Source organism: Heterodontus francisci, chromosome 36 (assembly GCF_036365525.1).
Source record: "Heterodontus francisci isolate sHetFra1 chromosome 36, sHetFra1.hap1, whole genome shotgun sequence".
Classification (NCBI taxonomy): Eukaryota; Metazoa; Chordata; class Chondrichthyes; order Heterodontiformes; family Heterodontidae; genus Heterodontus; species Heterodontus francisci.
In genome coordinates this window covers 28450806-28466256 of record NC_090406.1, presented here as the reverse complement: position 1 = coordinate 28466256, position 15451 = coordinate 28450806, and the positions used below count along the sequence as shown (strand labels likewise).

Genomic DNA, 15451 nt, shown 5'->3' with positions numbered 1-15451 from the left:
GGGTTCCAGTTCATGGGGCACTGGCACCAGTACTGGGGAAAGTGGTGGCTGTACCATTGGGACGGTCTACACCTGAACCGTGCTAGGCTGGTTTAGATTTTAGATAGTTTAGTTTAGAGATACAGCACTGAAACAGGCCCTTCGGCCCACCGAGTCTGTGCCGACCATCAACCACCCATTTATACTAATCCTACACTAATCCCATATTCCTACCACATCCCCACCTGTCCCTATATTTCCCTACCACCTACCTATACTAGGGGCAATTTATAATGGCCAATTAACCTATCCACCTGCAAGTCTTTTGGCATGTGGGAGGAAACCGGAGCACCCGGAGGAAACCCACGCAGACACAGGGAGAACTTGCAAACTCCACACAGGCAGTACCCAGAATTGAACCCGGGTCGCTGGAGCTGTGAGGCTGCGGTGCTAACCACTGCGCCACTGTGCCGCCACTGTGTTCTAGCAAGCCACATAACTACGGAAGTACAGAGGGTTTTAAACTGAATAGTGGGGGCAAGGGATCAAATTTGGGAAGATATGGTAAATCAAGGAGTAGAGACAAGGTAAGAGAGAAAGATATTAATATGGGAAATGATAACCAGACTGTGACAGGAAGGGGCAGAGCATACAAATCTAAGAGTAAATCAACAGATAAGGCTAGAGATTACAAAAATAATAAAAGGACAAAACTAAAGGCTCTGTATCTGAACGCACGTATCATTCGAAACAAAACAGATGAACTGAGAGCGCAAATAGAAATAAATATGATCTGATGGCCATTACAGAGACATGGCTGCAGGACGACATAGATTGGGACCTGAATATTGAAGGGTATATGGCACTTAGGAAGGACAGGAAGCTGGGAAAAGGTGGAGGGGTAGCGTTGTTAATTAATGATGGTATTAGCACAATAGAGAGGGATGACCTTAGTTCAGGAGACCAGGATGTAGAAGCAGTTTGGGTAGAGATGAGAAATCATAAAGGCAAGAAGTCACTTGTGGGAGTGGTGTACAGGCCGCCTAACATTAACCACACTGTAGGACGGGGTATAAAGGAAGAAATAATGGCAGCTTGTCAGAAAGGTACAGTGATAATTATGGGCGATTTTAGCCTAAATATAGATTGGAAAAATCAGATGGGTCGAGGTAGCCTAGATGAGGAGTACATAGAATGTTTTCGGGATAAATTCTTGGAACAATACATTCTGGAGCCAACCAGAGAGCAGGCTATACTAGATCTGGTATTGTGCAACAAGATAGGATTATGATATTTTGTATCGGTCTTCACTATTGAGGATACAAGTAACATCCCAGTATTTGCTGTCAGTCAGGAAATGGAAGGGAGGGAGGAACTCAAGAAAATTACAATCACCAGGGAAGTGGTGCTGAACAAATTGTTGCAGCTGTGGGCTGACAAGTCCCTGGGTCCTGATGGACTTCATCCTAGGGTGTTAAAAGAAGTGGCCAGTGAGATAGTTGATGCATTAGTTTTAGTTTTCCAAAATTCCCTAGATTCGGGGAAGGTTCCGTTAGATTGGAAAATAGCAAATGTAACTCCTTTATTCAAAAAGGGTGGGAGACAGAAAGCAGGAAACTACAGGCCAGTTAGCTTAACATCTGTTTTAGGGAAAATGATAGAAGCTATTATTAAAGACATTGTAGCAGAGCATTTGGAAAAATTCAAGGTAATCAAGCGGAGCCAACGGGGTTTTGTGAAAGGGAAATCATGTTTAACCAATTTATTGGAATTCTTTGAGCGAGTTACATGTGCTATGGATAAAGGGAAACCAGTGGATCTATTGTACTTAGATTTCCAGAAGGCATTTGATAAAGTGCCACATCAAAGGTTATTGCAGTAAATAAAAGCTCATGGTGTAGGGGGTAACATATTGGCATGGATAGACGATTGGCCTGCTAACAGGAATAGAGAGTAGGCATAAATGGGTCATTTTCTGGTTGGCAAGATGTAACGAGTGGTGTGTCACAGGGATCAGTGCTGGGGCCTCAACTTTTTACAATTTATATAAATGACTTGGATAAAGGGACCGAAGGTGTGGTTGCTACATTTACTGATGACACAAAGATATGTAGGAAAGTAAGTTGTGAAGAGGACATAAGAGTCTACAAAGGGATATAGATAGGTTAAATGAGTGGGCAAAGACCTGGCAAATGGAGTATAATGTGGGAAAGTGGGAAATTGTCCACTTTGGCAGGAAGAATAAAAAAGAATCATATGATCCAAATGATGAGAGATTGCAGAGCTCTGAGATGCAGAGTGATCTGGGTGTCCTAGTGCATGAATCGCAAAAGGTTAGTATGCAGGTACAGCACGTAATTAGGAAAGCTAATAGAATGGTATTGTTTATCGCGAGGGGAATTGAATACAAAAGTAGGGAGATTATGCTTCAGCAATACAGGGCATTGGTGAGACCAGATCTGGAGTATTGTGTACAGTACTGGCCTCCTTATTTAAGGAAGGATGTAAATGTGTTGGAGGCAGTACAGAAAAGGTTTACTAGACTAATATCTAGAATGGGCAGGCTGTCTTATGAGGAAAGATTGTTCAGGCTAGGCTTGTATCCACTGGAATTTAGAAGAGTAAGAGGTGACTTGATTGAAACATATAAGATCCTGAGGGGTCTTGACAGGGTGGATGTGGAAAGGATGTTTCCCCTTGTGGGAGAATCTAGAACTATGGGACACTGTTTTAAAACAAGGGGTCACCCATTTAAGACAGAGATGAGGAGAAATTTTTTCTCTCAGAGTCTTTGGAATTCTCTTCCTCAAAAGGCGGTGGAAACAGAGTCTTTGAATGTTTTTAAGGCAGAGGTAGACAGATTCTTGATAAGGAAAGGGGTATGGTTATCGGAGGTAGGTGGAAATGTGGAGTAATCAGTTCAGCCATGAACTTACTGAATGGCGGAGCAGGCTCGAAGGGCCGAGTGGCCTCCTCCTGCTCCTAATTCGTATGTTCATTTTATTCCTTTTGACAAATTCAGGTAAAGAAATTTGCAGGTAGATGCAGCAAACTGAAACCTCAGACCCCTATGTTGCTTGAATGTCTATACAGTAATGATAGCAGTATTGAACTGTGCATGACGATACAGTACCTTTCCAGCATAGTGATGTATTACAAATCCTTGGTTCCAGCTGTTAAAATGGTCATGAACTCCTACTGCAGCCTGGAGTTTCTGTAACAGAGTTGAATCTGCTCCTTCTCCTGTGGCATGCATAGTGGCACAGACATCATCCAGGACACTCATAATTCCAGGCGGATTCTGAAAACAAGGACACACAGAAACAGTCTCACTTTATTATACTGTGCATATTGAGGACTGGAAAGGATAGGTCACTTTGGAAATCTCACCTAAAATAACACAACATATAATAATGTATATCAGGGAATGAATTACAGAATAGTGATGCAGTCCAAAGTAAACTACATCATCCAAAAGCAGATAGTTTAACCATATGTTAATGCCTCTTTAATCTCAAGATTGCATAATGGCCTTGTAGTCCCTTAATGCTTACCATTTTGTTTTGAAAATACACACTGGGAAATCTTTTACTGCAATCAAATTAATCTTGTTCTTTTGAGCACTTTTTAAAAATAGCTTGAGCTGACAAATGCAGAATGATGCCCATTGAAGGGCATTAAACAGCAAACAGCACTGCTACAAGTTTAATTCAGAAAAAAATGACCCTCAAAATTCACAGGATGTAATACCATTGGTTCTGCTGGAATCATGTACACCAGTGTCCTCCAGCACAGACTCTGCCAGAGGGTCTCCAGCGCTATGCCAACTCCTGAATGAGCCAGGGAGGTGGGCACACCTAGTGTAGAGACAAACCACCACCCCGCACCCACCCCCCCCACCCCCCAGTCCCCCCACCCTACAGAGGATATTTGGCTTTTAAGGGGCAGGCAAGCCAACTCTTAAAAGGCAAGCTGGAAAATTCTAGAAACAGCAAAAACTTAGCGATCTGGACTTGACTTCAATAGGAAAGAAAATTGGGGAAATGTAATACAGCTGCCGATTCACTATCACCTGTTTTGCACTATGCCCGAGATGCATTTCTACCCCAAATCTTACAATTCCTTTATCAGCAATACGCTGTACTCCATCAAACATAAATACAAAATGTCCATCTTTTATTGATAAGCATGTGTGAAATATGAAACCATATATAAACAATTTGATTCATCAATTGTATTATAATTCTGCAGCTTCATATTAAGAGTTTTCAATAAAACAATAACAAATAAATAAAATTTCTATCTCGACAGTTAAGTTTAATCCTGTGAGAGGACAGTGATATTCCTGGCTACATTTATAACACACATATAGAATAGTATATGTTTGGGACTAAGTTTTCAGACAGATATTCAATTCTGTGGTTCTGAAAGCATCCCAAATTGTGAGATATTCAATAAACAGCAGATGTTTTGATAAGTTCCTCAATAAAATTGACGGGAAAATCACTTACAACTTTGTTTTCTATCAGATCACAGACAATTTTGTTATTGAAATATTCAATGGGTGTCCACTTAATCCCCTCTTGTACATACTCTTCCTGTTGGTAAGAAAGACAAAGAATGTTGTCAGCAGTGCTATTCATTTAAATAGGGTCACTGCCTCATCATAAACTTGTAAGATACCTCCCCAGAACATAGACTTATTCTCTTTAACTGCAAACCATTTGCTTAATATACTTGAATAAAATGTTACTAAGATGCCATGAACCAAACATCAGGTTGGGATGTTACACGGAATCCTTAAGTTTTGCACCCAGTTTAATTTACATTTACAACAGGGTTCCAGCATAATGTGCTTAATATAACCCCACACCACCATGGCATACTAGTGCAAGATACTCAACCTCACCCAAACATGATTGTTACACTTACAACAACAACTTGCATTTATAGTGCCTTTAATGTAGTAAAACATTCCAAGGCATCTCACAAGCAGCGTTTACTCTCCGCTTTAGGATGACTTCATAGAAAGAAAGTATCAAAATAATACTAAAGTCTTGTCATTTTTTCATGGTTTAACAATGGCAAAAGTGATTATGTTGCCATCTACAACCTGTAGATTATAGACTCACATGTCAGTAAAAGAAACTGACCTAGAAATGGCCACCAAGATTTTTGATAACCATCTACATCAGAATGTGGAAAATGTTCTCCGGCCTCTCGTAAGTGCAACAAACTGTTGCACTCATTAGCCTCAATTTTCTGATAAGAATGCAGTTTACAAACTATAGAAACAGACGTTGCACTTACACCAGAAGTGTGCTCTTTGCAATTTCCCAAGGTTAGCTAGTTACCAGAATTATGCATAGCTCAAGTTGCAGATTTGGATGACTGTAACTATTTGATTTATCTTTCTCGGATCCGAAGTGGATGGCCTCACACTTTCCCACATTGAACTTAATGGGACGTAGGGCATTTGTTATCATGTGGGATGTCTGGTTTCCAGCTGCTGGTGCTTGGGTACCAGTGTGTGGGCAGAACACTTCCTGTGCAGCCTGACCTGCAAGATCAGCCCTTCTTTGGGCCTCCTTTCTTCTTCCAAAGCACACAAGATAGGAAGATTCCCATTGGGAAGCTTATTGGCACCAGTAATGGTGCTGAGGGAAATAAACAGTTTAATGACTCATAAGGACCCAAGGGCCAGGAGAAAAAAAAAACACAAGAAAGAGCTAATGGACATGCTCTCTAAATGAACTAACATTCACAGCTGACTCCTTAGTTAATCCTTAATGGAAATCCATTACTCATGGGGATAAGTACAATTGATAAAGAAAAACATTGGAAAATGGCACGCGGGACATTCACTGCCTAATTTTAATATTTTAGTGAAGCTCCAGCCCAATTCAGGCAGATGCTTCTTGCCTCCCTGTCCCTCCTCACCCCTCGCTTCTTCATTCCCTTCCCATGGAAATATGCGAAATGGCCGCCCCAATTAGAAAACAGTCTTTTTAATCTAAACCACTTTTAGAAGCTAAGTATAGAAGCCTAGTTTCTATTTCCCTGTTAAATTAATGCTGACTGGGGCACTGGTATTGTTTCTTATCTTAAATACAGTAACTTTCTTACCTGTTCAGCTTTGAGAGTTAACTCAATGAAAATCTGCTGAAGCTTCTCATTTACAAAATTAATGCAGAACTGTTCAAACCCATTTTTCTGTGAGTAAGAAGGAAAGCATAACACAGTATAAGGATGATATCATCTTGATATTGATTCAAATGGACACAACTTGTTGCTATTATGAAACTTCCGAGAAATGAAGAGTGGAATCAAGTATTACAGATTTAAATGAAAAGAGGAAAACTGGCCGGATGAAGCCTATGTTGCAAATAGATATTAGTTATTATTATTATTAGCTATCCTTCGCAGGCAAGGACAATTGTCTTCCATGAGTCAAAGATGGCTGATGCGGCCGATTCGGGATCTACAGACTTTATGGGACGTAGGGCATTTGTTGTCATGTGGGATTGGTGAGGGTGGCAAGTTCTGAAGCAAGGTCACAGACCTGAAACCTTAACTCTGCTTCTCTCTCCACAAATGTTGCCTGACCTGCTGAGTATTTCCAGCACTTATTGTTTTTATTTCACAATACTCTAGGTGCGATCTTACCAATGCCTTGTACAGTTGTAGCAAGACCTCTCTACCTTTATACTTCAAAGCCCTTGCAATTAAGATGAACAATCCATTTGCCTTCCTAGTTACTTGCTGTACCTGCATGCTAACTTTTTGTGATTCATGTACAAGGACACCCAGATCTCTCTGTACCACAGCATTCTCTCCATTTAAATAATCTTTTGCTTTTCTATTCTTCCTGTCAAAGTGGACAACCTCACATTTTCCTACAACATACTGCATCTAGCAAATTTTTGCCCACTCACTTAACCTATCTATTTCCCTGTGTAGACTCTTTGGGAGAATTTTTATGGAGGTGACAGGGGTCTTGGCTGTCAACTGGAGAGAACAAAGAACAAAGAACAAAGATAATTACAGCACAGGAACAGGCCCTTCGGCCCTCCAAGCCTGCGCCGATCCAGATCCTCTCTCTAAACATGTCGCCTATTTTCTAAGGTTCTGTATCTCTTTTCTTCCTGCCCATTCATGTATCTGTCTAGATACATCTTAAAAGACTCCATCGTGCCCGCATCTACCACCTCCGCTGGCAATGCGTTCCAGGTGCCCACCACCCTCTGCGTAAAGAACTTTCCACGCATATCCCCCCTAAACTTTTCCCCTTTCACTTTGAACTCGTGTCCTCTAGTAATTGAAACCCCCACTCTGGGAAAAAGCCTCTTGCTATCCACCCTGTCTAGAGCTGGCGAGAGACCCGCATTACCTCCTTTCGGGAAGGCCTGCCATATCAAGAGCCAATCAGGCACGACAGGCCACCGGCAGGCCTTTCCTGGGATCAGGACTCCAGGGACAGGAAGTCCCACCTGCCAAGAGCTGCCAGCCAATCAGAGGCCAGCAGCTCATTTGCTTGGGTGTGCCAGCAGGGAGGCAGTGGCCGCTGCTTGAACAGCACCCACCGGAGGCCCAGGATTGTGGAGTGACCCAGGCCAGAGGTAAGTGATGGTGGGAGGGGTTTCATGGGGTGAGGGTCGTGGGGGAGGGGGCTGGTCAGTAGCAGCTGACTCTCAGCTGGCACCCCCCTTCCCAATGCCAAGTCCCTCGATCAGCCTTTGAAGGAGGGACGCCTCACCCGGGAGACCACAAGCAACCCCGCATGGGTTTGCAAGTCATGCTCCCTGTGTGGTAACAGGCCTGCCACTGGGTTAATACCATTGGTGGTGGGAAGAGGCCCTTAATTGGACATTAATTGCCCCTTTAGGCAATTGGTGGCAGGGCAGGAAGGCCGTCCACAGGCCTTCTTGCCTCAGATTTAATCGGGATGTTGGCGGAAGGGTGTTGAGGCCCCCATTCCGCACGATTAAATGTCCTCCCCTCCTCCAAACGTGCCATGGGGGAAATTTGGCTACAATATACTCAGTCCCTTCAACCAAGTCATTAATATAGATTGTAATTGGTTGAGGCCCCTGCACTGACCCCTGTGGCACTCCACTAGTTACAGTTTGCCAACCTAAAAATGTCCCATTTATCTCGACTCCATTTCCTGTTTGTCAGCCAATTCTCTACCCATGCTAATATGTTGCCCCCCATACAATGAGCTCTTGTGCAGTCACCTTTAATGTGTCATCTTATCGAATGCCTTTTGGGAAATCCAAATACACTACATCTACTGGTGCCCCTTTATCTACCCTGCTTGTTACATCCTCAAAGAACTCTAATGAATTTGTCAAACACGATCACCCTTGCACAAAACCATGTTGCATCTGCCTGATTGCATTATGATTTTCTAAATGTCCTGCTACTACTTCCATAATAATAGATTCTTGCATTTTCCCTAACGACAGATGTTAGGTTAACTGGCCTATAGTTTCCTGCTTTCTGTCTCCCTCCATTCTTGAATAGAGGTGTTACATTTGTTGTTTTCCAAGCCGCTGGGACCTTTCCAGAATCTAGGGAATTTTGGAAGATTACAACAAATCCATCCACTATCTCTGCAGAACTAGTTCCGAAGAAGGGTCACTGACCCGAAAAGTTAACTCTGCTTCTCTTTCCACAGATGCTGCCAGACCTGCTGAGTAGTTCCAGCATTTCTTGTTTTTATCCCACGAAAGAAAATGCTACTATTGAAATCCAATAATGCACTGTTTATCAAGGTATAGATACACGTTACCATTCTGTTTGCCTGACTTCTTCGAGAAAATTGCTTGAAATTCAAAGGAGAAAATTATCCTTAAAGTTTGAGAATCTTCTCGCATTCAACAATTTCTATTCATCATTACACTTATAAGTACAAAGGTGTATAAATCTGATACCAATTTATCTGTACAAAGTAATCCCTGCACTATGCATATATTCTGCCTTCTTATTTGAGAGCACACACAGTGAGCATCTTACATTTTCTCCAGTAAGCAATTTTTCTGTGAATGGGATGTAATGGGCCTCAGCTAAGTGCACAAGAGAACAAAAGACGCAGAGTTGAGTTCATAAAAATAGCAGATTCTTTACAGAAATTGTCATGAAAGCATTCGTGTTAGAAGATGTTTGAAAAAGCTTGTAACCTGAATAAAAATGTTGTTGGTGGGGCAAACCGTCCTAAACTTGGCAACATGATGCCAAGGAGGTTTTAACTCTCAAGCTTCATCTGCACACAGCCTGTCAGCGTTCCACCAAAACCAACAATAAGTACCTAGCTGATGGGCAGAAGAGGACTGTCAGGGAGCTGGGGCTCAGCACCGGGGACTGAAGGAGTAGTCACCAGCACTAAAGTAAATGGCTGGGAGGGGGTTCAGGAGAGCCTTATGATTGGAGGAGGGTAGCCTAGGGCAGGGGAGGACTAAACCTTCCTTGTAGGAGCTGAACATTCCTGCCCATTTGGCCTGACGGAAAAGCTACAACAACTTCACTTTGCATGCTTCTGGTTATAACAGTTGGGCTTTGATGATGTAATTGGAATTCAGTCTGCATATTTAACGAAGGGCTCCACTGGATTCCAAATAGTGTCCCTCTTGCCTGCTTAGAAGAGCAGGATAAAATTGAAACGTGCAGGAAGGCTGTAGGATCTTAGCAGTTAAGCCCCATGGGTGATTTTAACTGCCCGCCCACCTGATTTCTGCTGGCTGGGCAGGTTTAATGTCGCCCCTCCAATTTAATTCGTATTGCTGAAAATGTTCTTCAACTCAGAGCTGCTGACACGCTACAGGGCATCAATCCAACATGGACCTGCTGTGTTTGCATTAAATTAGCGATGGATTTTCACACGGAGTGCACGGTGGTTGTTGCTGCTTTGCAGGATTATTCTTTGAAGGTTCATTTCTACAGCATAGTAAACTTGAATTCTGTTTTATTATAGTGAACTGAAATTACTGTTCATATTTCATTCACCATTTGCAAAATGTAGAAATTGAACCCAGCTCCTTTGTTTAAATTTGAGAGAAGTTGACTTTTATACATTACCCGAAAAATTTCAAAACCGTAAATATCCAGTACTCCAGTACTATATTCCTCATACGGTTTCTGCATAGCTTTGTTAACGGCCTAAACAGAAGGAATAAAATGGATGTGTAATAAATAAGGATGTTTTGAGGACATGAATTAAAATGATTAGATCCCTTAATAGAACATGTTAAGTAAACCTGCATTTGGTATTGTAGTTTAGAAAGCCTGTGCAGTTGCCTCGTCCAACACTGGCCAGGAATTCTTTCAGTTAGATGGAAATTGTTACCAAAATTATATTGCCACAAAGTATACCTCCATAGTGTCTTGTAATATTTTGTACCAACTTTCAGACGTTGCACTTTTATATTACCAGATGGATAACAAAGCCTAGAAATTTAAGTTTTGGGCACAAAATTAGCATAATTTAGGGGTCCGGGGGGGGGGGGGGGGGGTGGGGTTGTTGGCAGGAGCAGCAGCAGAAGGAATTTTGGTCAGAACTAGTAGATTTCTATTTCTTTCTGGCCTGGTTGCTAAATTCCAGAGGGAGGGGCTGGTGGGTACATCTTTCATCCGCTCAGCCCTTCATTGATACATCGTATTTGGAAGAGGTGCTGGCAAGCCAAGCTCCCTGGGAAATTCCACTAGTTCTACCCAGAGGTACGTCCACCTCCATGATTCAGGCACATTTGTCGTACAGTGGCCGTAAGTGTGCCTTAAAATGCCATATCAGGGATTGGCTGCTATCAGGGGTAGAACATACCATTGGTGGACCAGATAAGGGCAGAAATTGAGACCTTCTGTTATATTGGCCAGACCAACCCATTACCCCCTATGGGAATGGCAAGCTGCTAGTCTGAAATCCCATTGTTCCTAAGGGGTGGGTGCTCCAGTAGCACCATAAGCAGTGTAAGGGCCTGAACCTATTATGCAATTAATTGCAGATTCAGGGCCAGAGCAGATGAGCAGGTGCAAGTCCAGTGGCAAAGCTGTGGCTCCTTGAATTTCTAGCTCCAGATTCTTTTCAGTAGATCTTTGATGAAAGGTAACTGCTTAGGAAGTAGAGTAAGTCATGTGGATGGAATCAGAAGGGACATAAACAGACTAACTGGGTGAGAAATACGATGACAGATAGAATTCAATGTGGGAAAGTGCGAGGTCCAAGAAAGACAAATCGGAATATCTTTTGAATGGTGACAGACAAGGAGCTGTGAGAGAGAAAAGGGATTTTGGTGCCTATGTACACAAATCACCAAAGGCAAGTGTACAGGTACAACTAATAATTAGAAAAACTAATCGAATGTTGACCTTTATCATAAGGGGTTTGAAATTCGAATGTGAGGAAGTGCTGCTTCCATTCTACAGAGCCTTGGCCAGACCCCATCTGGAGTACAGCATTCAGTTTTGGGCACCGAACCTCTGGAAAGATCTTTTGGCCTTGGAAGGGGTACAGCACGGATACCCTAGAATTTACCCTAGGACTTAAAGAGTTAAATTATGAAGACTGGTTGCATAAACTTGGCTTGTATTCACTTGAGTTTAGAAAGTTGAGGGGTGATGTAATCAAAGTAGTTAAAACAATTAAAAATAGGATACATACAGGGTACATATTTCCGCTGGTGGGGGGAAATCCAGAATAAAGGGGCGTAATCTTAAAATGACAGCTAGGCCATTTGGGATCAGGAAGCACTTTTTCATTCAAATGGTGGTGGAAATTTTGAATTTCCTCCCCCAAAAAGCTGCAAATCCTCGACCAATTGAAATTTTCAATACCAAGAGCGATAGATTTTTGTTAGATAAGGCTATCAAAGAATATGAAACAAAGGCGGGTAAATAAAATTGAGCTGCAGATCAGCCATGATCTAAATGAATGGCAGGACAGCCTCAAGGGGCTGAATGGCCTCTTCACGTTCCTATGTTCCTACTCCTTGTGACTATACAATATCCATTATTTCTGAATGTTGTAAATATGTTGCCTTTAATAATTCAATAAAATTTCAGTTCCAGTCTGTGTGAAAAATAATACCATTGCTGAACTGATGTCATAATGTCATTTATTTTCTATACATTATATTAGAAAGGAATATATATATAATTATATATAAATATCCTTGTGCAATAGCAGATAAAACTATTTCTAATGTCTTGTAAACAGAATAATTCATATTGTGATAAAGTAACCCAAGTCTGAAACATCATTACATCGACTGCTTATGATGTCTTGGTGACAGACTTCTATCCTGTTGAAGACCAGTGATATGCAGCTACTCTATTAATCACCTTCTGCAACTGGCAATAATCTCCCTTGATTATTCCAGTATATATAAGATTGACTTGGTAAGAATTGCTCATATTCAAATTAATTTGATATTTGAGAAATACTTACATCTACTAAATAATCAAATAATCGTGCATAGAGGGCTTTTGCCAATGCATCTCGGGTGTATCCCGCCTGCTGTACGTTTAGAGTCATATTGATGGATTCTGTCTTGCCTCCCCATTTGCTGTCCATTTTTCTGCTGGTCACTTTCTCTCTTAACTTCATTTGATCAATTCCCAGCAAGAACGCAGGAAAGGCCAAGTCTTTATGAAAAACAAAGAAAGTAAATCAATTATTGATGGTGTGGTCATTGTTTCTGCACTAGTCACAAACCAGTAATGAATATTTAAAGAAGCATTGTTGAGTAAAGTATTAGGAATAGCAATTAGTTCGCGCTGGATAAGGCTAAGATAACATTTTTAATCTGTTGTGTAAGCTATGTCATTTACAAAAGTACTCCATGAAATGGGTGCACTGGCGTGATTCTGGCCAAGGGAATCACTTGGAGTGGGAATGCTTATTAATGCTACTGTTATATAGATACGATTTTGGATCATTTCTCTTCCTCCTCCAATTCCCAACACTAATCTCTAGCAATTATTTATTGTGTATTCATTCGACCGTAATAAACAGTGATTCCTCTGATAGCTCATTTGATAATGGTAAAGTGCAACTGACCAGTCAAAGATAAGTACAAATGAGGAAAACAATTTCTTCAACTAGCTCTTCATTACATAGAAATCTATGGCTCTCCATCACAGCATTCAATTTCTTCTTGAATTACTCCAGAGTTCTGGCCTCTACCACTTTATAATTTCCAGGTATCAATCATTCTTTCTGTGATATTGAAGGACAAGAAGAGGCAGAAAAATCATCATTGCCTGCTCCTCTGTTCGCCCAATTCCGTCTCCTATTTAAAATCAGGGTTTCCAAGTGAGTCAGCAAAGGAAGCAGTAGCACCAAGTTTTTTTGTGGACATCTTACCATTTATCTGCAACCAGTAGAAGGTGAGGAAAGCTGCTCCCAGGTCATACAATGCTATTTAACACTGGGGTAGATTTTCGTCTTCACCGCATGGGCCACAATCTGGTGGAGCAGATGACCTGTCTGTTAAAGACCCCACTTAATTATGATTCCAATTATATCAACGGAGTGAAAATTAGGTGGATTCTATAACAGGCTGCTGATCTGCTCCTCCAGATTATCATCTGGGCGGTGAAAACAAAAATCTACCTCATTGATGTAAATACAATTTGAATGGCTGCACCCCTTTCCGGCATTGTGCAGCACAGTGCTTACAACATTGCAGAGGAAGTTGATGGTTCACTATTTTCTTGAACCTCTGCAGTCCGTATGGTGATCGTATTCCCACAAGTGTGTTAGGTGGGGAATTCTAGGTGAAGGAATATGGAGCAGTATAAGTCAAAGTCGAGATCCTATGGCTTGGATAGGAACTTGGAGATGATAGTATCTCCATGATTTTTCGGCTCTTGTGAAAGTAAGCGTAAAGATTTGCAGCAATGCATCCTGTGGATAGTACGTATTATACAATGTTCTAGTATAGGAGGGAGTAGATATTGAGTACCAGTGGCAAGGGCACAGAACAAATAGGCTGCCTTGACCTGGATGGAGCAGAGATTCTTGAGTGTTGCTGCTGCTGCACCTATCCAGATAAGTGGTATTTCACTACATTCCTGATTTGAGTCTTGTAGATGCCAGAGAGATTAGGAGGGGTTTGGAGGTAAGCCACTTGTCACAGAGTACCTAGTCTCTGCCCAGTTAAGCTTATTACTAATGGTGACCCTCATTATGTTAATGGTGGTGAACTTGATGATGCTGATGCTACTGAAGGTCAGGCAGAGGTGGCTGAACCTTTTTTTAAAAAAACTGGAGATGGTCATTGCCTGGCATTTATGCCTGGCATTTAATGGTGTAAATGTTAACAGCTGAGTTGATGTCAGCACCCATAGCCTTCATCATGTCCAGTGCATTCAGTAGCTTCTTAATGTTATGTAGAATGGCCTGAGTTAGCTGAATGAAGGAGATGGTGGAGATGTCAAGAGAAGGAATCATCCACTTGGCATTTTTGGCTGAAGAACCTGGCAATCATTTTAGCCTTGTCTATCGTCTCAGGTGCTGGGCTTTGTTGGAGCCAAGGATGGTGTTGTTTTATGGAACCTTCTGCCCTCCTTGTTAGTTGCTTGATTGTCCATCTCTATCATTCTTGACTGGATATGGTAGGGCTACATAAAATGAGAATGTAACTAAATAAAACTGGTTGGTGTATGTATAGTAGGAGTATCTACAGGAAACGTGCACTTCACACTTTTTACATCTGCCTGCAGTTTCTTGACTTACCATGTTCACCTTGTTTCAATTTGAATTTCCTATATCACAACAAGTACTCCTGAAACTAAGTTTAGATTCTTTTTTCCACAAAATACATATAGCTAATTGGGTCACATGCTTATTTATCACTATTACATCCCTGTAAATGTAACAGTGACCGAGCAACACTTTTCTTCCAAAATATGTGTATACAAATAAATATTACTCACGAGCCTCATTCTCCACTTCAGCATAATTCCCTACTTCAACAAAATTTATATTTCCAAGGTGCAAAATTCCAGCAACAATCTGTAGTACCATCATCTGAACCTCTGCTGATATACCTATGACTTGCATGGCATTCTGCGGGTGAAAAAGAAACTTGGTAATTAGATAGTAAATAAAATTAAAGCTCGGATCAAATCTGTTTGACATTTAAAAACATCTGATTAGTTTGCTGTTATTTGCTTTAAATGTACAATTCAATGTACATCACAAACCGATCACTTGAATTTTCAGTGTAAGTTAATGATGAATTTGCCTGAGAACAATGATTCAACCAAGCTTATCAAACCATGAGCTCAGCCAACACATTAGCTTGGGAATGGGCACCATGTACTGATTAGACAAATGTTGATGATATAGGTTTTCCCTTTTAAGAAAAGGGGCTGAGTTCATTTTAGGGAAGATTATCTACTGCAGCATTTCTGATAGAAAATCGATGGCACCATTGAATAGATTATAAAATGCATCAATCTGTTAGCATTA

At 41.3% G+C, this 15451-nt stretch overlaps 1 protein-coding gene across 1 annotated transcript in view; it reads right to left on the bottom strand.

Moving 5' to 3' along the window:
* Positions 1–15451, bottom strand: part of myo1f (myosin IF) — a 154988-nt gene that overhangs the window by 48341 nt on the left and 91196 nt on the right. Inside the window, exons 9-14 of the mRNA XM_068016402.1 lie at positions 14914–15046; positions 12422–12618; positions 10057–10137; positions 6106–6192; positions 4491–4577; positions 3113–3280 (exon numbers count right to left, since the gene is read on the bottom strand). Of these exons, the coding sequence (XP_067872503.1) occupies positions 3113–3280; positions 4491–4577; positions 6106–6192; positions 10057–10137; positions 12422–12618; positions 14914–15046 (753 nt within the window). The remainder of the gene's footprint in view (positions 1–3112; positions 3281–4490; positions 4578–6105; positions 6193–10056; positions 10138–12421; positions 12619–14913; positions 15047–15451) is intronic.